At 29.2% G+C, this 22648-nt stretch overlaps 10 protein-coding genes across 10 annotated transcripts; 7 read left to right on the forward strand and 3 right to left on the reverse strand.

Moving 5' to 3' along the window:
* Positions 1-1104: 1104 nt before the first annotated feature.
* SCDLUD_000249 (uncharacterized protein) lies at positions 1105-1905 on the forward strand (the record flags this gene model as incomplete). The annotated part of the gene is made up of 1 exon (XM_046077990.1): positions 1105-1905. The coding sequence occupies one exon, from the start codon at positions 1105-1107 to the stop codon at positions 1903-1905; it is 801 nt and encodes a 266-aa protein (XP_045936594.1).
* A 1523-nt stretch (positions 1906-3428) lies between these two features.
* SCDLUD_000250 (cyclin family protein) lies at positions 3429-4862 on the forward strand (the record flags this gene model as incomplete). Its single annotated transcript, XM_046081515.1, has 1 exon — positions 3429-4862. The coding sequence occupies one exon, from the start codon at positions 3429-3431 to the stop codon at positions 4860-4862; it is 1434 nt and encodes a 477-aa protein (XP_045936595.1).
* A 541-nt stretch (positions 4863-5403) lies between these two features.
* MSH5 (MutS family protein MSH5) lies at positions 5404-7953 on the forward strand (the record flags this gene model as incomplete). The annotated part of the gene is made up of 1 exon (XM_046077991.1): positions 5404-7953. The coding sequence occupies one exon, from the start codon at positions 5404-5406 to the stop codon at positions 7951-7953; it is 2550 nt and encodes an 849-aa protein (XP_045936596.1).
* A 133-nt stretch (positions 7954-8086) lies between these two features.
* SAS10 (rRNA-processing protein SAS10) lies at positions 8087-9871 on the reverse strand (the record flags this gene model as incomplete). The annotated part of the gene is made up of 1 exon (XM_046077992.1): positions 8087-9871. The coding sequence occupies one exon, from the start codon at positions 9869-9871 to the stop codon at positions 8087-8089; it is 1785 nt and encodes a 594-aa protein (XP_045936597.1).
* Positions 9872-10627: 756 nt separating this feature from the next.
* On the forward strand, positions 10628-11815 carry RPC53 (DNA-directed RNA polymerase III subunit C53; the record flags this gene model as incomplete). Its single annotated transcript, XM_046077993.1, has 1 exon — positions 10628-11815. The coding sequence occupies one exon, from the start codon at positions 10628-10630 to the stop codon at positions 11813-11815; it is 1188 nt and encodes a 395-aa protein (XP_045936598.1).
* Positions 11816-12490: 675 nt separating this feature from the next.
* ATG9 (autophagy protein ATG9) lies at positions 12491-15448 on the forward strand (the record flags this gene model as incomplete). Its single annotated transcript, XM_046077994.1, has 1 exon — positions 12491-15448. One exon carries the CDS (start codon positions 12491-12493, stop codon positions 15446-15448), a length of 2958 nt encoding a protein of 985 aa, XP_045936599.1.
* Positions 15449-15608: 160 nt separating this feature from the next.
* NOP14 (snoRNA-binding rRNA-processing protein NOP14) lies at positions 15609-18080 on the reverse strand (the record flags this gene model as incomplete). The annotated part of the gene is made up of 1 exon (XM_046077995.1): positions 15609-18080. One exon carries the CDS (start codon positions 18078-18080, stop codon positions 15609-15611), a length of 2472 nt encoding a protein of 823 aa, XP_045936600.1.
* Positions 18081-18653: 573 nt separating this feature from the next.
* RPN5 (proteasome regulatory particle lid subunit RPN5) lies at positions 18654-19967 on the forward strand (the record flags this gene model as incomplete). Its single annotated transcript, XM_046077996.1, has 1 exon — positions 18654-19967. One exon carries the CDS (start codon positions 18654-18656, stop codon positions 19965-19967), a length of 1314 nt encoding a protein of 437 aa, XP_045936601.1.
* Positions 19968-20145: 178 nt separating this feature from the next.
* Positions 20146-20769, reverse strand: ATG38 (Atg38p; the record flags this gene model as incomplete). The annotated part of the gene is made up of 1 exon (XM_046077997.1): positions 20146-20769. The coding sequence occupies one exon, from the start codon at positions 20767-20769 to the stop codon at positions 20146-20148; it is 624 nt and encodes a 207-aa protein (XP_045936602.1).
* Positions 20770-21236: 467 nt separating this feature from the next.
* LDB17 (Ldb17p) lies at positions 21237-22586 on the forward strand (the record flags this gene model as incomplete). The annotated part of the gene is made up of 1 exon (XM_046077998.1): positions 21237-22586. The coding sequence occupies one exon, from the start codon at positions 21237-21239 to the stop codon at positions 22584-22586; it is 1350 nt and encodes a 449-aa protein (XP_045936603.1).
* Positions 22587-22648: the final 62 nt, after the last annotated feature.

Raw genomic sequence — 22648 nt, forward strand, 5'->3', positions numbered from 1 at the left:
CGATTTAAAAGTATATGCTTTTTTTTTCGTACTATTTTTTTAATAGAAATTTCGCAGATAACTCAAGGAATAGGGAGTTGAGCTCCTTTTGGAATAAACGGACTTATCTTTTTGATAAGGATTTATATAGAAAAAAAAAAAAAATCTTGGTACAACAACTTTTATAAGAATTGGCAGTAAAATACAAGCCACGAACAACATGATAAGTGGAATACCCTAAAGTTACATCCAAAGAAACAAACTTTTTTTTTTTTTTTTCTTTTTTTTTTTTTTTTTTTTTTTTTTTTTAAATTTCAAGCGATTTTTTAAGATACATTTTTTGCTTTATGTTGCTTTTTTTTTATTGTATTCCTTTTTTTTTTTTCTTTCTTTATTTTAGCTTATCTTTTATTTTTAATTTTGTATTAAAATGAAATGCGCCTTTTCTTTCTTCTTGGTATTAAGCTTAGATAATGCAAGTTGTTTACAACAACCGATATATTTTTTATTTATTGTTATACATATATATATTTTTTATTTTATTTTATTTTATTGAAAGGAGATATCCTTGCTTGTTAGTGGAGTTATCCTTGATTGTTAGTGGAGATCTTTCTTCCATAATTATTGACCATAGTAAAAAAGAAAAAAAAAACTGGTGACGCAGCAGTTCCTCCAACTACGCTTTTTAAAAGAATATTTTTAACTTTAAAACGTTAACGCTTTTGGAAAATATTAAAGATAAGATAAAGACAAACTAAGATCAAATATATTATTTTATTGCACCTTAATTCAGATAAATCCGTTGGCGCTTGCTAACATATACCAATATTTACAATATAAATATATCTACCCCTCCCTTCCTTCTCATTCTAGAAACAAAATGTATATATATGAACCTTTTTTTTTTTTTTTTTTTTTTTTTTTTTTCTTCCCCTTCTTTCATTCTCAATCCTGTTATTCTGTTTACCTTTTAATATCAATCTTTTTTCCTATCAGTAGTCATAATTAATTCGAAAGGTATTTATATATTTAAACTACAAACAACTGTTCTCCAAAGAAGATATAAACATCAATCAAACAAAGAAGAAAGTTAATTCAAACAAAGCTAATAAAAATAAAATTGAAATGTCAACTAAAAGTATTGTCCCTAGAGAAGATATTGGTTTCCAAACTTCCAATTTCGAAAATGCGTATTGCAAGCAACGTCATTCCAAAGCCAATAGTTCTCCTTCGATAAATATTACCAATGACGTAGCTAAAGTTGCAGAAGTGTTAGATATCGCTTTTGCTCACTCCCCTCAGAATGATTATTGTCTGAAGAAATTTTTTAATATTCCCTTGACCCAAAAATGTAGCAGGGAACGTATTAAATCTATTTTATATTATTATACAGCTATGTATAATGATATGGGCGGTGAAATTGTTGAGGTCAACAATTTTGACGCTGTTGCTTTGTTTTCAAAACCTGGTGATCACATTGATTTTGATTTGACAAAGGACCAAAAATTCAACAAGACTTGGTTTGACGATTTGGACCAAGTTTTAGAAAAAATATTACCAGATATTAATAATTTTTATTATTTGTATATGATTGGGAAAAACTTAACCCAGAAAAATGTTAGAGGTAGTGTAAGAAAAATTTTTGAAACTTACAAAGAAAAGGCTGACAAATTGGATGTTCCTATTGTCTTGGAAGCTATCTCTGAACATGCTAGAAGTGTTTATGAATATTTTGGTTTTAAAAATTATTACACTTTTAGGTATGGTGATGGTGAAGTTGATTCCTTAGGTAATCTAAGCTCTTCCGGCGAAGGGTTTGTTTCCTATTTGATGGTTTATTATAATAAGCCATTATTAGTTGATGGTCCTATTCATGACTCGAATAAAGTTGGTGAGGTTAATGGGTTTTTAGGCAACTCTGATTAGTTGCTTACTAGTCACATTACAAAAAAAAGAAAGAAGAGATAGACATCTCTCTTTTTTTTTGATAGAAATTTCAATTTTTTATTGACGGAAAATTGTTTCGAAGTTTTTTTTTTCTTAATTTATATATTGAGAAACCCCACTTTTTTTTATTTTTTTTTATTTTGATTTATTTTGATTACATATATATGTTTTTTTGAGTTAAGTACTTAGCAAACTAGGGTTAGTTTGTTTCTATGTATTTATTTCAATTAGTTTTTAAGTTGTATATTTTTTTTTTTCTTTTTATTTAAGGTGAATATTAATAATATTTGTTTTTTTGACCTTCCTTTTGTACTGAATTTGTAATGGATTTGTTTTTGAAGCCTGTTGGTCGCAACGCAAGTTATAAAACTTGAATAAGCGTCTATGCTTATTTCTTACGATTAAACTTTATGTAGCTCAAAATATACTGACTAATGGTAAGATAGTAAGACGCGGTAAGTTTTATTTAAATAATATTGAAGTTGGCAATGATGATTGATCGCTTCACTAACAATAACACGAGTTCTAAAACTTTTTTTTTAACTTAGGGTTTCTTGGTTATTATTGTTTACTTGTTTCTTTGTTTACAATTTGTACTTATTAAGTAAATACCAGTAAGAGAAAGTGCTGCAGGCGCTACAGAAATAACTGAAAAAATATATATACATATATTTTTTTTTTCACATTATAAAAATCACTGCTCTACATACATTTCTATGGAATTTAGTTGCAGTTGTATGTACATTTTGTGGTAAAAAAAAAAAAAAAAAAAAAAAAAAAAAAAAATCTGTGTCAGTTATAATAATAGCTGATCCATTTATAGACTGGAAAACGGACAGAGAAAAAAGCGTAGATTTACGTAGATCACATGGGAAATAAAGACTATATATCAACTAATAGCATTTGTTTTTGTTTTTGTTTTTGTTTTTGTTTTTGTTTTTGTTTTTGTTTTTTCTTTTTTCTTTCAAAATACAATGCAAATATATTGCAACTAAAAGGATAACTGAATAAGATACACACGGGCTACTTTGATTCGCACAAAACAAAAAATCAGAAAAAAAAAGCTTTCACTTTTTCTTTTTCTTTTTCTTTTTTTTTTTTTTTTTTTATTATTATTATTATTTCATTTTCCGATTTTTGTTTATTTTATATATTTGATTTCAACAAAACAATATAAAACAAATATATATATCAATATTTTTATAAGTAATTCTACAGTATCACTATTATTGTGCATATAACAAGAAGTAAGGCATAAAACATATACCAAGTGAGTGAGTGAGTGAGTGAGTGTGTGTGTGTATATGAAAATAATCCCAATTAAAATAAATTATCAAGTAAAATCATAGGTCTTGTTATATATTATACATCATCATCAAAATTACTGAGTACGAGGGGATAATTACGGAGACAACATTCAACTTATTTTGTTTTAATATAAACAACAAGATAATTACCGCTAAACACATCAAATACTGTTATTATATATATTTAAAAAAGAGATGAATACTGTTAGTCATAATAAGAACGCTCTTATTCCTGATACTGCTGATACCGACACTACAGTTACTACCATGAATGCCAATAATATTGCTAGCCATAGAAATGATGAAAATAAACAAAATTCAATTTTTTACCAAGCTTCACAAAAAGAACAAATAATATCTAACGGATTATCTCGAGAAAATTCTAATGTTATAAATTTGGAAAGGGCAGCCTTAACAGATGTTACGTCAAAAATTAATAATCGTTATTCAATAGGATCTCAGACATTAAACATGAATAACAATAACACTTACAACGTTAATAACTTATATTATGAGTACCAACAGAACATAACGAATACTTCCTCGAAGGTACCGTATCCACAAGACTCGGAAGCAGAGGGAGAAGGACAAGAAAGAGATGAGGAAGAAGAAAATATAGACGAAGAGGTTAATAATGTGACTCTGGAAACCCCCGAGATACATGAAAATCAGGAAGGAGGACAAGATCACCAACATTATGATGAATATGAAGACCAATTAAGACCAATGATGCCTGTTGTTACTAAATCTGATGTTACTGAATTAACAGATATTTTTAATAAATTTTATACACCAAAGCCAGATCCTATGGACGAGGATACGTACGATGCTACAATGGTTGTGGAATATGCTCCAGAAATCTTTAATTATTTGCATAAACAGGAATTAAAATTATCGCCTGATCCATTGTATATGGATTATCAACCTGAATTGAAATGGAAATATAGAGCCACATTATTTAATTGGTTAGTGAAAGCGCACGAAAAATTTAATTTGCTACAAGAAACATTATATTTAACCGTTAATATTATAGATAGATTTTTGTCTCACACTGAGATAGCTGTTAGCAAATTTCATTTAGTTGGTGCTACATGTTTGTTTATAGCTTCAAAATATGAAGAAATAAATTGTCCTACTTTGAAGGAAATTATGCGTATCTTAGATAATGAATACACGGCAGAACAGGTGATGAGAGCTGAAAGATATATACTTTGTGCATTAGAGTTTGAGCTGGGTTGGCCTGGTCCCATGCCATTTTTAAGAAGAATAAGCAAAGCCGATGATTACAATTACGACATAAGGACCTTGGCTAAATACTTATTAGAAACAACCATAATGGACCAGAGATTTGTTGGTTCGCCACCAAGTTGGTTAGCTGCGGGTGCCTATTATTTAAGCATTGTCATTTTAGAAAACAAGTATTGGACTGAAAGTCATGTTTATTATTCTGGTTATACTGAGAAACAAATTACCCCGGTGGCTTCTATTATTGCACAAAATTGCAGAGACCCAAATTCTACTCATGAAGCTATATATAAGAAATACTCGGAACGTAGACACAGACGCTGTTCTCAACTAGTATCTAGATGGATAGCTGCCATTGAAATGCAACAAGAACAACAATATTAGCTAAATCTACATGCTCAGCAGCACATCAAAAAAGAAAAAAAAAAAAAAAAAAAAAAAAGAATTGGATTTCTAGGGCTATTTTATTTTATTTTATTTTATTCACCCCCATAACTCTTCATTAATTTAAACACACGGAAACATCCGTATATATTACTGTTATTATTATCAAGTTTATTGCACTATGTAAAATATTTATCTAATTTTTTTTTTTTTTTTCACGTAATAAAGCAACAAAAAACATGAGTGCATTTGAAAATCCAATAAATAAGCTTGTATTATTATTATTATTATTATTATTTTTTTTTTTTTTTTATAATCGATGGTTGGCGGCTAATTTTATAGTTTATAGTTTTTTTTTTTTTTTTTTTTTTTTTTTTTTTTTTTTTTTTTTTTCTTTTTTTTTTTTTTAAAAGTTTATTTGTTAAATTGATTTAAAATAACTTAAATTATAGTTTTTTATTACTTGCTTTCTTATATATATAACACTAGTAATAGGTAAAAAACAATACTAAATCTTGAACATACTAAAATAGGCATTAACATGCCACAGGAAACAGAAGGTTCAATTGTAAATGATTATCAACAAAATAACGTCACATATCTTTGTATGAACGTCGTTGGAAATAAATTTGGATTTTCTATCATACAAGTGTGTTCAAATAATGTTGTTGCTTTAAAACAAGATATTAATTTTAATGCTGCTTTTTTAAAAGAAAATGTTATTAATTATTTGAATAATCTAATATTGAATTATAGACCCAGTATTCTTTTACTTTCTACCAAAATAAGGCAGGATATTTATGATGAAATTGAACGGCTTTTGCAACAACAAAAAGGCAAATTAAATGAATTAAAAGTTAGGTTTTTATCCTGGAGTAAATTCGATAAAAAATTTTTGGAACAAGAATTGAAAGATAGTAATAATAGTTTTGCTTGTATGGATGAAAATAAGAATTGTAAACTCTTAAATAAAATGATGCTAGTGTTTAATTCTGGTTGGGATATTACATGCGGAACATTGAGTTGTGTGCTACAAACAATTATAAATGATGAAAAGTTGGTAGATCAAGGGCAACAAAAATTAGAGATTAACAATTTAACATTTAATCTTATGCAATTTAGTGACAGTTTTGTATTGGATGATGATACAATCAATTCACTACAAGTCTTACCTTCATTATACAAAACTAAGGTTTATAATTCAAATAAGAGGGGATGTTTGTCATTATACGAATTATTTGAAAAATCAGTTAAATCGGAATTGGGCAAACAAGTTTTGAAATCATGGTTAACCACGCCTTTAAAAACTAAGGACTTAATTGTCAAAAGATTACAAATTGTTAAAATATTAGTAGCGACTGAAAATACGTCGGTTTTAGATCAATTGTCTTGGTCATTAAAAAAAATACCAGACATCTACCGACTGTTATCAAGCGTGTCTTCCAGAATATGTAATAAACCTCATGTCTGGATTGCATTGGTTAAATTTTGCGAAACTATGATAGAAATTAAAAAAATCATCAATTTATTAGATTCTGCTTACAGACAAGGGGTATTAAAAGATTTACATTTGGCTATTGAAGAGCATAAATTTAAAAAAATAATGTCAAAAATCAATAAAGTTTTTAACTTGGAGAACTCCTTGAAGGAAAAAGAATTGATTATTAATACTGGTGTGAACAAAGAATTGGATAAACATATCAACTTTTACAATAATTTAGAAGTTTTTCTAGAAGACATTGCGGTTCATATCAGAACTGGTATTATTAACGATATAAATTGCGCAGCTAAATTGGACCCAACTGTTCAAAACAATATTAAAAATTTAATAAATGTTGCTTATATTCCTCAAATCGGATACCTTATTTCCATCGATATTGAAGCTAAAGAGCTTCTTGAAATTGTCCAAGATTGGGTGTTTATATTTGAGACACCAACTGCATTATATTACAAAAATAACGATATTATGAAAGTGGATAAAGAATATGGTGATATATGTGGTATTATATCTGATTACCAAATTGAAATTTTCCATGACGTTCAAACGGAAATAATTCAGTACAAACTGTTTTTGAGAAAGTGTTACGAATTGAGTGCCGAGCTTGAAGTTTTGAAAAGCTTTGCTGAAACATCTATCGAAAATAATTTTAAGGAACCCGAATTATCGAGCAAAGAGAATAAATTAATTATTGTTCAAGGCAGACATCCAATTTTTGAAAATTTGGTGGATTCCTATATCCCTAATGATATATCCTTAATAGGTTCAAGATTTGATGATGAAAGTTGGAACACCATGTTTTGCAGAATAGCTTTGATCACAGGAGCTAATATGTCTGGTAAAACTGTTTTTATAACAAGTTGTGGCATAATCGTTCTTTTATCTCATATTGGTTGTTTTGTGCCGGCAATCTCAGCAAAAATTGGCATAGTAGACAATATTTTAACAAGAATAAAAACTAGCGAGGGAATAAATCATACACAGAGCACATTTTACTCAGATTGCCAACAAATGTCCAAGTGTTTAGCGTTATCCACTGAAAGAAGTTTGGTATTAATCGACGAATTCGGGAAAGGAACATCACCCATTGATGGCCCAGCATTATTTGCTGCAATTATTAGACAAATGTCAGAATATAAACATTGTCCTAGGATGTTGGTCTGCACTCATTATCATGAACTATATAAAAAAAAAATATTTTCTCCTCAATTAAAAGGCACTATCCATTTGACAACCACAATTTTTGTCAAAAAGCATAAAGATGGAAATGAAGATAATAGTACAGAAGTTATAACTTTTTTGTACAAGGTAAAAGAGGGGATCTCAAACGATTCATTTGGTTTGTTCTGTGCAAGTCTTTCAGGTATTCAACCGGCAATATTAAATAGGGCACATGCTATAGTGGATGCCATGAACCAAGGCCGTAACATTTCAGAAATATCAAATACAGTACCTTTACAAGAGTTAACTTTGTTTAAAAAAAATCAAAAAATAGTGGAAGAGTTTTTGTCATGGGATATACAATTAGAAGATGATAATGACATAGCAATAAAAGAAAAGCTTAAATTTTTTTTGCAAAAAGATATATCATAATAAGTTCGCATTCTTTTTAAAGACAAAAAAAAAAAAAAAAAATAAAATAAAACAGCAAATTCATATACATATATAATATACATCTGGAAAAGTAGGATAGAAAAAAAAAAATTTACTTATTCGATTATATACCTCAATTTTTAAACTTTATAGACCTGGTCAAGTTTTTCTTAATACCTGTCTTTTCACCCTCGTATGAACCACCTTGACCACCTGAATATACTGCACGAACAGATTTTAATTTTTTTTGTGCCTTTTCGTACTTCTTTCTCTTCTTTACACGTGAATTTCTGTTATCTTTCTTTCTCTTTGGTGTTAGGCCTTTATTTTTCAATATTTGATAATTAATAGCACGCTTGCCATCACCAACAACGCTTTCAGCCAAATCAGCCAATTTACCTTCTCTAGCAGCTTTCACAGCATCTTTGTGTAATTTTATACGGTTAGCCTTTCTTTCTTTCTTAGAAGCGTTTATTTTGTCATAATAAGCACCAAAGTCTTCTTTAATATTTTTAGCTAAGACAGTCGTTTCAACATCGTCCTCAGAATCACTATTACCATTCAATTCAGTGGCTGCGTTTTTTTGTAAACCACGTTTACGTGCTTCTTCCATTAGTCTTTGTTGACGTTCATAAAGTCTTTCCTTATATGGGATATCTTCATCACCGCCAAATTTTTCCATTTTCTTGTTTGACTGTTGATCAATTTTGGACGTATAGAAACGTAATGTTTTCTTACGAGCTTTTTTCTCTTGAGCATCAACATCAAAAATTTCGCTCTCCGCAAAATCGTCATCATTGCCACTTTCCTCATTAGTGTTTTTGTCTTTACCTAACAATTGCCCTGGTAAACGCGATTTTGTAACATCAATATCTATGGAAATATCACCATCTGCAGCTACAGCATTTTCTTCCTCATTAATAACATTCTCTTTATTTTCAGGGGTCTCAGTGTCAAGCGTGTTGAATACAGCTTCATCCAATTCCTCTGGCATTTCTAAATCTTCGTCATCATCGATTTCTTGTTCAGCAAATACTTCAGTAGATATATTAGGAAGCTCATTAACCTGCCTCCAGACTTCTCTCAAGGTCAAAATGCTCTCCATAACTGGATGTTCTTTCATAGATGTAAAGCCCTCGTCATTTTCAACTTCGCTTATGAAAACAGAGAAATATGAAGCAACAGTACCTAAATAAGCATTTAATACAAGTTTTTTCATCTCTATAACCTCGCTTTGTGTTTCATCTTGATCTAAAGCTCCTAGTATTTTGGTCAATTTAGTATATTCTTTCGCTAATGGAAAATATTCTGGAAAGCTCATTTTAAGAAATGATTTTTTCTCGTCTTCAGTCATATTCGAAATATTCTTTATACTGGAGGCGGATGCTTGATCTTGCTTATTAGATTGCTGAGATTGTTCTACATCGTAGTTTTTGGCTTCTTTAATCCATTCATCTTCAATTTCATCATCCAAGTAATCTTGCATGTTTAATTCTTCCAAGTGTTTTTTTTGTAAACGGAGGGCTTCCTTTTCCACTTCTTTAGCATCTTCCGCATCATCTATCTCATCCCCACCATAGTATTCATTTTTGGTTGATCCCCATTCTTCATCTTCATTATAATTTTCATGAATATCTTTGTCATTGTCATAATCCTCGTCCAATCTTCTTCCAAAAACCTTTTTATAAACTTCGGCCTTATCAATATTAGAGTTTTCATCATCGTCATCTTCAGCACTAGTACTTTCTTCATCACTTATTCCCATTACATCTTCCTCATCATCCAACAACATAAGATCCGATTCATCTTCATATTGATTTTTACCTAATGTTGAATTTTTTAATAATAACTTTTGTTTCTTAGAAGCAAATTCGTCAACTTCGTTTAAACCATATGGTGTTTCCCCATCTGAAGACATTATATATATTTAGTATATTTCTTCCAGTGCTTTTATGGTTTTTCGACTTTTTTAACATTAAAAAAAAGAATACGTTTTTAAAACATTTTACGTGAAAAAAAAAAAAAAAAAAAAGAACAGAATGATAATCTTTTTAAGAGTATAAGAACTTCATTATCAAATAAAAAGAAAATTTATTTTTTAAGTGTATATAATTTATAAAGATGCTTTTTTATTATTATGTTTAGCATATAAAAAAAAACAGTCGTAGAACATAACACCGTTTCTTTTTTTTTTTTTTCTTTTTTTTTTTTTTCTTTTTTTTTTTTTCTTTTTTCTTTTTTTTTCTTTTTTCTTTTTTTCTTTGAATAAAATTTTTGTTTTGTATGTATTATTATTATTATTATTATTATTATTTTTTTTGTTAGCTTAAAAACATTATTATTAGACAGTAGAATTCATCTCTTTTAAAACTTAATATCACTCCGGACAAAAAAGCTGTTAATTGTATTTAATAACAGAACATGTAAATACGCATAAAAATACACTAAGATTTTCTTTATTTTATTCGTTGAATAATCCAATATCAATTATTTTTAAAGATAAATAGCAATAGCATTTGAAATATATCTCCATTTTTCTTTTTTTCTTTTTTTCTTTTTTTCTTTTTTTCTTTTTTTCTTTTTTTCTTTTTTTCTTTTTTTCTTTTTTTCTTTTTTACCCATTGAGTTTCACCAGTCCAAGTTACAAGAATAAACAAATCACAAATTGAATCGAATGAGTGGGACGGGTAGATTACCAACTTTGTCTAGCAAGGATAACAGGCCAAGTTTAAAATTTAAACCCAAAGCTATAGCAAGAAAATCAAAGGAAGAAAGAGAGGCAGCTGCTGCGAAAATTAAAACCGAAGAAAAAGATTCATTTAATAATAAGAACTATCATGGTGATAATAAGAAAAAGTACTCCAAAAGATTACCAGGAATAAAAAAACAACCAAGATATTTACAGAATACTCATGTAATTTCTTCAGGTCCACTGGCTGCAGGAAACTTTGTTTCTGGAGGTTCATCGAGAACAACTAGTTTTTTTAGAAAGGGAGACCAAGCATCGGCCGCTGCAACTTTATTAAAAAAGGGAATTGCTGGAAAAGATGCCGATGAAGAAAATGACGATGATAATGGTACTGGAATCGCCAAATTAAATATGGGTAGAGAATACAAAACGCTTGACATCTTAAGTTCTGATGATGATGATGATGATGATGATGGTGGCAACGAGGAGGAAAACAATAATGGTAATGAAAATAATGCTTCTGAACCAAGTACAAGTGCTGCAATGAATTCAGAAGATCCGCATCTTATCTCGATGTTCCCGGTCAGACCAATACGTATTAATCATGAAGAAATAAATACAGCTAAAATAGAAGTTCAACAATCCATGAGTACAACGACATCAAAGGAACCAACACCTGGGTTTATAAAATTAGAAGAGATCAATAATGAAAATAATTTGCTTGAAAAGAAAAAAGCCGAACTAAATAAAAGATTAGAAAAGATGAATTTGGGAAATGAATTCAAATCTGTTAATGTCGAAGAAAGTTTGGAAGAAATGAAGTTAATGGTTAAAGATTACATACATATTAATAAGAAATTAGAAAAAGTTCACAACTCGGATAGACAGTTTTTAGCATTCCAGATTCCTCCTATATTTCCAACTACCACTGTAGTGGAGGATTCTACTAATAAAAATACAACAATTACACCACTTACAGGAAATATTGGTAGATTGAGAATACATAAATCAGGGAAAATTACTATTAAAATAGCTGGTGTAGTTATGGACATTACAAAAGGTAGCGAAACATCATTCATACAAGATGTTGTTGCCTTAGATTCACATGACGAAGAAACTGTCGAACATTTGGGCCAAATAGAAAGTAAGATTATAGCAATTCCCAAAATATGATGTTTCTATTTAATGAATTGACAGGGAAAAAGACATTATAGTTTACAGTTGATGGTATTTATTATGTATATCGTGGTATTTTAACTCAACTAAGATATATATATATATATATATATTATCTGTACTTAGTTTTGTATAAACTATTTATTATCATCTTTCTAATTGATTAACCAAATGAATTATTAACAACAGTTTTAAAGTACCAACCGCTTTATTATTCATGATTGACCAATAATACTAAAATTGGTAGGAATAAATTAAAAAAATTAAAAAAAAAAAGGTAATCTTTTATTTTATTTTTTTTTTTTTTTTTTTGATAGCCGCCGCAAAATGCCTTCAGCGCTCCACAATGCATCGCATTATCCAATATATCACTCCTTAACTTTTATTTTTTTTTTTTATTTTATTTTATTTTTTTTTTATTTTTATTTTTTAAATGTTCATTGTTTCCACCCTTTCTTTCAATAAAATCGATAACTTGCTAAGGTACAATGAAAACTTTATTTTATTATATTCCAACCTAGACTCAAAAGTGCTTTTCATTCGAAATTAAATAAGGGACAGGAATAAAGAGATTTAATAAATAAATAAATAAATAAATAAATAGTAATAACAAAATCAGAATTTACTTAAACTTACACGACTCCATCATTACAGGGACACATACATCGTATTATGTCAAATTCAAGTAAACAAAACACTTTTTTATCAAGAGTCTTTGAAATAAATACCGGAAACGTGGAATCTCCTAATACAACCAATATATCTTTAGATTCACATCTCAATGATTCTTCCATGGAAGACAATACTCCAGCTACTACACATAGAATCATCGAATCCGACCAAGAATCGTCCTCTGATGAAGAAGATACATTAGGAGAAAATCAACACTCAACTCAAAATTCCAACAGAAGTGCTGCTAGCATATCCATTGAAGAAATAGGTTTAAGTAACAATAATAAATACAGTAATTTTAACGTACCCCCTAAACACATTTCATCACCTTCGGATGGCACCGATATTTTAGCCGAGAATAACAACCCATCTTTAGGTAACACGGACAAAATATTTCAGGAAGAGAGCAACAGAATAGACGATAGTTCTGTTGATGATGCTTTCAATGAAGACAACTCTATGTATCATTTTCGCAAAAATATAGGAAAGTTGGGCCAAATTTCAAGTGATGAAGAGGACCAAAATACTGAAGATGACGACGAAGAGGATGATTATTTCACAAATAATAAAATACAAACCAAACAGGATATTATGAAATCATCATCTTCTTTGGAGGAGAGCCATGATGAAGCTGATGTTCCATTGTTTGAGAAAACAAAAAGAATACACAAAGGAAATAAATCATCATCGCGTTATCGTAATCACAATAAAAAACGTTCCTTTGTTCAAAGTGTTTTATATGACAATTCCCTTTTTATAAAACCAAGTACTAAAAATGATACGCAGGATCAAAGTTTTTTATTTAGGAAAAAGTCTACTTGGGAAAATGAACCACCAAAAACTTACAATAATGCCAACTTTTCTAATTCTTTTTTCTCCGCTGCCCAAAATAACGGTAGCAATAAGACTAACAATAATGATACTAGAGGCACTTTTAGATCCAAAAGAGGAGCCGTTCTAAGCCCAAGGGAAAGGGCACTATGGAAATGGGCTAATGTTGAAAATTTAGATATTTTCCTCCAGAAAGTATATAATTACTATTTAGGGAGTGGGTCATTGTGTATTATTGTAGAAAAAGTTTTAAATTTATTAACATTATTGTTCGTCGTATTCATTTCGACATACTCCACGCATTGTGTGAACTATTCCAAGATTCCTTCAAGCCACAAGCTTTCTGATATTTTGATAGAGAAATGTTACAAAAACGAGATTTTGGGGACCACAAAGTTTTTGTTGTATATTTTTTATGTTTTTGTATTTTTGAAGATCTTTCAGATATATTACGACATCAAAGATTTAAAGGATATGCATGATTTTTATTCGTACTTATTGAATATCTCAGATAAAGAATTGGAAACCATCTCTTGGCAATCGGTAGTCCATCAGATTATGGCACTAAAAGACCAAAATGCATTAACCGCAAATGTTGCTGAGGTTAAAGCTAAAAACCGTATAGACGCACACGATATTGCAAACAGAATTATGAGAAAAGAAAACTATTTAATTGCTCTATATAACTCTGACATTTTAGAGTTGTCCTTACCTTTGCCAATGTATAGGTCCAGCATATTAACCAAGACGTTAGAGTGGAATATTAATTTGTGTGTGATGGGTTTCTCATTCAATGATTATGGTTATTTGAAGCAGGATTTTTTGAAAAAATCACGAAAAAATTATTTATCCGATGAATTAAAAAAAAGATTTATGGTTGCTGGTGTTTTGAATATAATTCTTTCACCATTTCTAGTGTTTTATTTTATTTTATTATATTTTTTCAGATATTTCAATGAATATAAAACATCACCAAGTTCAATAAATACACGCCAGTATGCACCAAGTGCCGAGTGGAAATTTAGAGATTATAATGAACTATACCATATGTTCCAAAAAAGATTGGGATTGAGTGTTGAAATTGCGGATGAGTATGTTAATCAATTTCCCAATGAGATAAAAGATTCTATATTAAAATTTGTTGCATTTATCTCTGGATCTTTTGCCGCTATTTTGGGGGTTTGTACGATTTTTGATCCCGAAAATTTTCTTAATTTTGAAATAACTAAAGACCGCACCGTTTTATTTTATCTAAGTGTATTGGGCACTGTATGGGCCATATGTAAGGGCTCGATTTCTAATGAGTACCATGTATTTGATCCAGAGACATACATGAATGAATTAAGCAGATACACTCACTATTTACCAAAAGAATGGCAAGGCAGGTTGCATAGCGAGCAAGTAAAAGAAGAATTTTGCAAACTTTACAATCTAAAAGTTATTATTCTACTAAGGGAGTTAACCAGTTTGATCATGACCCCATTTATTCTATGGGTTTCTTTACCAAAATCATCCGATAAAATCATAGACTTTTTCAGAGATGTTTCTGTTTACGTTGACGGATTGGGGTACGTTTGTAAATATGCTCTTTTCACCAATGATAACCAAACAAACAAATTACTGCGGAAAAATATTTACAAAAAAAATCAATCTTTGAAAAACAATTTTAATAATGGACAATACGGTAAAGGCCATAGCAGCACTTTGTTAGAAAACGAAGATACGGATGCTGCCGAAGATAAGATGTTACAATCCTACTATAATTTTGTCGATAGCTATCAAAATCAACAAAATGCTGTTGGAAAAACTGCAATACCAAGGAAATTGGAAATTAATAGAAATTACTCATGGAGAGATCAATTTGGATTTAAGCAAAGTGGCAACAATAATAACAATAATAATAGCAAACTTTCTCAAATTGATTCAATAAGCCCAAATTCATCATTATGGTTGCAACGAAATAAAAAGTCGGACCATGCCAATCCAATATTCGAATCTGATTTGTTTATTAACACTGGTTCAAGTAATGATCTTTCTAAATTCAACCAAGAAATGGACAGTAATAGAGGTCAGGGAGTATTAGGCTTATTAAAACAGTATTATCGTGATGCAGATATAGGTAGGTAAGTGTAAGTGTAAGTGTGACATATCAATTCCAAAATATATATATATATATAAAAGTAGATTGAACATAAGGTTTTTATTATACAGAAAAATTTCCCAATTATCAAGGACAGTTTCTCTCTTTTTTTTTTTTTTTTTTTACAAAAAGAAAAGAAAGTCCAGTTTACTTCTTTCCAGAACGTAAACTTTTTTCCCTTTCATATTTATTTTTTTCAGCACCTTCAACAGTATTAATGGTATTGACGATACGAGCCATCTTACCATGGTAATCGGCGTACTCTGTCTTTTTCTCCTCAATTCTTTTTCTAGCTTCAAATTTGGTATCCTTACGAATTTCTTTCATGGTGAACTTACGTTCTTTCTTCAGTTGTGCTTTCATCTTATTGATTTCGTTTCTGGTCATATCAGGATCATATGACTTCTTTGCTGGATTAAAGTTTTCTTCAAATTTAGGGGCATAAGTAGGAATTGCCATTGGTTTATGATCCTGTAAAGTTAGAGGCAAATGAACGTTAAACTTGACCAATTTTGCTATTTTTTCATTTATATTTTTCACCAAAAGTAATTCTGGGGACAATAATTCGTATTCCTTTAATATTTTCTCAATTGGCAATATTATTTCTTGAAATGCAGATAAGTTTTTCCAAACAGTACTAATAAATTGATCCAATATAGCTAATATATTGAAAAAAACATTGGATTTTTCATCGTCATCGAATTTCTTTGAAAACAACGAATGCAATTGTAAAGGTGGAATTGTTTCAACATTTCTAATGTTCGTTGGAATAACAACATCGTATGTATTAATTTTTAATGTCTCGAAATGATCTTTTTTCACATCTTTGGTCACCGGTAACATTGTTATTAATGCCTTTTCCAAAAAATAAACAATTTCTGGGACAAATCGTTTGGAGTATCTTTGATATTGCAAACTTATGGAAGACAATATAGCACAGTAAAGTAAACTTTGGAAGGAATCTATTTTAATTTGTTCTAAAAATTCACCTATTAAAATATTCGCTGGTGTAACAACTAAATGATAGTGGTCTGAAGTGGAAAATATAAAACCAATTACAACAAAAAAAATTAAATCGCCTGGTGCCAATGATTTGAAAGAATGCTTTTTGAATCTTAGCTGTAATTCCTTTATATACTCACGACACATTACCGATAAGCCCATGTTATATTTTTCTGACATGATCTTTAGGATGGCAATTAACGAGTTTTGGGTGGCTTTAAACTCTTCAACATAGGATGAATAATCAACATTATTTAAAAAAATAATATGTCTAAATATAACACCCACAAATGTATTTAACTTTTCCTTATTGCCTTCGGCTAATTTTGGCTGGTAGGTTCTAATAATTTTTTTTATCAGAGAAACATGTTCCGTGCTAGGATATTTTTCTAAAAAGTGAAGCAATTCATCATGTGTTTGTGGACAGGGTAAAGATGGAACAAGCTCGGTCTTTTTTTCTGATACAGAAGTAAACTCTTCAGCGTCAGATAATGAGACATCATCCTCAGAATTTGGAATATTTGCACCATATATATAATCATCATTATAATCGCTATCACCCCAGAACCCTTCTCCATCTAAATCTTCCACTCCATCACCGTTTTTTTCTTCGTCTTCCAAACCAAAGATACCATTCATTCTATTTATTCTATTTTGTTCTAATTCATTAAGTTTGTCTTTTCTTTCTTTAGTTAATTCTTCTTCAGTTTTTGTTCTATCAGCTGGTGTGGCTCTTTTTTCACCTACTAATTCTCTAACTTTCATATCGTAGTCTTTAAAACCAGGTGTATCGAGACCACTTTCTTTTGGTGGATTTCTGTTTGTTTTCCGTAATTCGCTCATTATAGATTCAAAATCTTCGTCCAAATCTTCAACCTTCTCTAACATTTGTTCATGCTTAGCTTGTCTCTCATGTTTATAAAATTTGGATTTTGCAATAACTTCCTGCATAACTTCCGCCTTTGTTTTCTTTCTCTTTGGTTCTTCCTCCGCATCAATGTTAAAAGGTTCCTCATGCCTTTTTCTTGTAACTTTTTTAAACCCATCAACTTCGTTAGTATCTTCAGAACTGTCCACTTCTGAGTCTCCATTACCAAAATCATCTTTAAACGACAAAGCTTTACCATAATGTGTTAGATTAGTACCATAAATATCAGTATCTGTGTCATTTTCATCATCTTCTATATCAAATAAGGATCTTTTAGATGATTGAACTTGTCTTTCTTTTTTGAAACGTTCAAGCATTTTTTCTTCATCGGTCAAATACTTATTTCTTTCACCAAAACGTTTGTCTCTAAAGGAACCGTTTTTGTTTTTAATCAATTTTTTACTTTCATAGGCATTGGCTCTTTGTTCTTCGCCAATTTGCTTCGAAATTCCTGGTTTCCCAACCTGAATTACTTTATCATCTTTATCTAGATTACGCTTATTTTTATTGGTTTTGAAATCAAATGGATTGAATTGTTGTCTTATTTGAGCAATAACTTTTTCTCTTTCCTCACGGTCGTAATCTTTAGCTTGTCTTTTTTTGCGATTATTTTTCTTGCTTGCATCAGATCCAGTTAAACCCTTGGCTTTTAATGCTTCTTTTAGATTTTTCAATTGTGAACCAGCCATATTCCTAATGTACTTTTTGGTATTTTTTTTTTATATATATATTGTAAATTCAAAGATAGCTAGTTAACGCAATAAAAGTGAAGTTTAGGATGGTATAATTGAATTTTTTTTAGTTTCTGGAAAAAGGAAACAAAAAGACAAGAATAGCGAATTACTAGCTAAAAGTTTTGTTATTGATTTTCAGATGTAACTTTATTTCATTTTATTTCGTTTTTATTTTTTTCATTAAAAAAAAAAAAAAAAAAAAAAAAAGAAAAAGAAATTAAAAAAAAAAAAGAAAAGAGGAAAAAAGAAAGAAAAAAGAGTAAAGTCCGAACAAATTTCGGAAATCTTAAATAATTTCTAAAAATAATTATTGAATTTTAGAAAGCCAAAAAAAAAAAAAAAAAAAAAAAAAAAAAAAGGTGGCAAATTTTCTTTCCTTTATTTTTTTTTCTCTATCACAAATAAAGTGATTGTAAGGTTGTTTATAAGTTATAGTGAATTATTAAGACAATCATTATAACTTTAAAATTTAATTCTACTGAAATCAAAAACCGTAAACGAAACATTTAAAATAATTGTATTAGCGTCATGTCAAGAGAAGCCCCATTGAAAGCAGAAAAAGATTATACCAAGATATTGGAGGAAGAATTTCCACAAATCGAAATAATCGCTAAAACTGATTATAAAAGGGCTCTAGATCAGTTATTAATTTTGGAAAAAAAAACACGTCAGGCTTCAGATTTAGCTTCCTCTAAGAAGGTTTTAAATAATGTTGTGGAACTATTAGTTAATAATAATGATTGGGATTTATTAGATGAACAATTAATTTTGTTATCTAAAAAACATGGTCAATTGAAGTTATCTATACAATATATGATTCAAAAGGTTATGGTTTTTTTGGAAAAGTTAGACAAGAAAAATGTTAAAATCAAATGTATTGAAACCATTAGGACTGTTACAGAAAATAAAATTTATGTTGAAGTTGAAAGAGCTCGAGTCACGAGAGAGTTAGCCCACATTAGAAGAGAAGAGGGTAAAATAGACGAAGCAACCGATTTACTATGTGAATTACAAGTTGAGACTTATGGTTCCATGGAAATGAACGAAAAGATTGATTTTGTTTTGGAACAAGTGGAATTAAGTATTTTGAAAGGTGACTATTCCCAAGCTACAGTTCTATCTAGAAAAATATTGAAAAAAACTTTTAAGAACGAAAAGTATGAAGCCTTGAAAATCCAATATTACAATTTACTAGTTAAAATTGCATTACATGAAAAAAAATATTTAGATGTGGCTCAATATTTCTTGGAAATCTATAATACTCCAAGTATTAAGACCGACGCAAATAAGTGGCCTAAGCTTTTACGCCATATCGTGTTTTTCTTGATATTAGCGCCATATGATAATTTACAAAGCGATTTATTGCATAAAATTCAATTAGATAATAATTTGAAAAGACTGGAAAATGAAGAATCTTTAGTGAAGCTATTTACCACATCTGAGTTGATGAGATGGGAGTCTTTAAAAGATACTTATTTGAGCTTGTTTGAGAACGATGGACTTGCTTTTAAAGATAAAGCACATTGGGAAGATTTGCACAAAAGAGTTGTTGAACATAATTTGAGGGTTATTTCCAAGTACTATAGTAGAATTACTTTGCAAAGATTAAACCAATTATTGGATTTAGACGAACATAAAACTGAATCCTATATTAGCAATTTAGTAAATCAAGGCATAATTTATGCTAAGATTAATAGACCTGCTAAGATTGTAAATTTTGAAAAACCAAAGAACTCTAGCGATTTATTAAATGAATGGTCCAATAATATAGATGAACTATTGGGCAATATCGAAACTATAAGTCATTTAGTTACGAAAGAAGAAATATTGTATGGCTTATAAGGCTTCTTTTTACTTTTATGTTATTTTTTATTTTCAAAACCCTGTCGTTTATATATATATATATATATTTTATCTTATTGTATAAATATTGGCAAATTTTAGATATCTTGCTATGAATTTTTTTTTTTTTTTTTTTTTAAAGAAGAGGAAGAAAAAAAAAAAAAAAAAGGAAAATTGTTCATTGTACAGTAGATGATCTTCTCTTCTGTCTTGCACTAGCCACTAGATTTTCCCATCTATTATTCAATTTTTCAACTTGTTCTCTTAGATTTTTATTGGCTTCGATTAATTCTTTAAATTGTTTATTTTTTTCTGTATTGATTTTGTTTTCATATGTGACTAGTTTTAGTTTGAATTGGTTAACTTCGTTTTTTATTAAACCATCTGAGTTTTTAAAGTGAGCAAGTAAGTTAAACTCCAAATCATTAACCATGGTTTCTAAAATAGAATCATTTAATATTACGATTTTCCCGGATATATCTTTTTGGGAGTTTTTTAAAATGGTATTATTATTGGAAACTTTAATACAATTTACTTGATTGTATTTAGTTAATCTATTGATTCTTTGAGTTACTTGATCATTTAAAATCTCTATGGCACTTTCTAGGTCATTATCAACAATAGTTTCGTCATATGTATTTTGAATCTTATAGTTGGTCTTACTTGATTTCTGTGTTAATAAAAAATTTGATATATCTTTTTTAGCGGATTCATATTTCTCTATGGCACTTTGAAAATCTTTCTTTAAAACAAAAGCTTCTGCCTCATCTATAAAAGTATAAGCTTGTTCTAAACCGGTCATAATTATTTTCAATACTTCATCGATATTTTTCTTATTCTTATTAAGATATACAAGGAATGTTAAGTGCTCTTCTGTTATATAAACTTAAAATAATATTATACTTTTGTTATCTTAACTTCCCGTCCATTCCCTTTTATTATTCCCACCCCTTTTTTTTTTTTTTTTTATAATTTAACAATTTATTTATTAGAAAAAAAAAAAAAAAAAAAAAAAAAAAAAATTTTTTAACATAATGCTGCCTAGATTTAAAATTACTATGTTATCTTATGAATGCTTGTTTTTCTTCTTATTCTTTTCATCTTTCTTATTTTTTTAAAGCTTTTTAAATCACAAAAGAAGATCATAATATAAAAATTTTGCATCTACTCTCCATCTTCTTCACCTTATTTTAGAAAAACTCTCGGAAAACATCCACCAAGTGCCAAACAAGCATTGAAAGCAAAGATAGACACATATATTTATATATCATGACAGCACCATTAACAGAAGACGAAGACCGTAATATTGATTTTTGGAATGGGTTATTAGATCTAACAGGTGTTGAATCTAAAAATAAACCCATAAACACAATACTTGTATCTTATTTAACCACATGTTCAGAAGGTAGAAATAAAAAGTTCTTAAGTAGCAAGGCTGATCTAGATAAATCTGCTTTATTACTAGTTGAGTCTGATCGTTTCAAGGAAAATAAAGGATTTTGTATAAGCAAAATGTTGTCTCTTCTAGCAATTGATTTTGTGGATACCAGTTTGAAAAATTACATTAGCTTTATTCTTTTATGTGAAATAAGTTTGAATCCATCAAGTTTGGATACACTCTGTGAATATCAGGGCTTTACTGTATTATATAATAATATTTATAGTCATTTCGCATATCTTTCCAAATATGGTGAAAACAGTTCTAAAACGAGTGTAGAAGACTCAGATTTGAATGAGATCGAATATGAGATTATGGATGAATTCAGAAAAGTCTCCATTTTAGAGATGGATCTTTTATTTGAAATATTTAAATACTGTAAAAACACAATTACCGAGTTACAATTGATTGATGATTTTTTTGTCTATTTTTTAATGAGCACTATAATATCTGATACTACAGAAGATACTTTTAATAATACCAAATTTAAACTTTTGTTGGGAATAAACGAACAATATATCATGTTTGGTTATAAATACGAGATTGAAAATAAAGTTTTCAAGTTTTTAATGAATACTTCTGTCTCGCAATCATTTGTGGAATTATTATTATTGAAGTTCAATAGAATAACACACGATAGAACACTACAAATTATGATTTGTAAAATAATACATTTGGTTTTAACATCAACACCAGAAATTGCCAAGGATTTTTTCTATTTAAATGATTTGAAAGTTTTGGTTGATGTTTTAATCAGGGAATTAAATAATATATCAGAAGACGAAGAGGCTATACGCAACACATTTTTAAGAGTATTGTATCCCTTATTAAAGTTCACAGAAATAGCTAATGAACAGTATAGGAAATGCGACTTAATAAATCTATTAACCTATTTAAGTAAAAGCACAACTTTAGCTTCTTCGTCATCCCCTTGTGATTCAACAAAAGAACTATCAGAACTTACTGCACACTTGGCTCAAAAATGTTTGACTGATATTCCATGGTTAAAAGAGGAAAATTCAGATGAGGCCACCAGTATTTCATCTGATTTTTCTGTAGCTTCAACATTCATTAAGAATAAACCTCATATTTACAGAAATCCAGAATATTCTGTATCAGCTGACTCTATAAGAACAAGAAAAAGACCACCACCGCCTATACCAAGGAAAAATAAAACTTAATGCTGCTCAAATTGTGCCTATCTATTGTATTATTTCTCTATACTATATATATATATATATAT

The sequence above is a fragment of the Saccharomycodes ludwigii genome, chromosome I (genome assembly GCF_020623625.1).
Source record: "Saccharomycodes ludwigii strain NBRC 1722 chromosome I, whole genome shotgun sequence".
In the NCBI taxonomy this organism is placed as follows: domain Eukaryota; kingdom Fungi; phylum Ascomycota; class Saccharomycetes; order Saccharomycodales; family Saccharomycodaceae; genus Saccharomycodes; species Saccharomycodes ludwigii.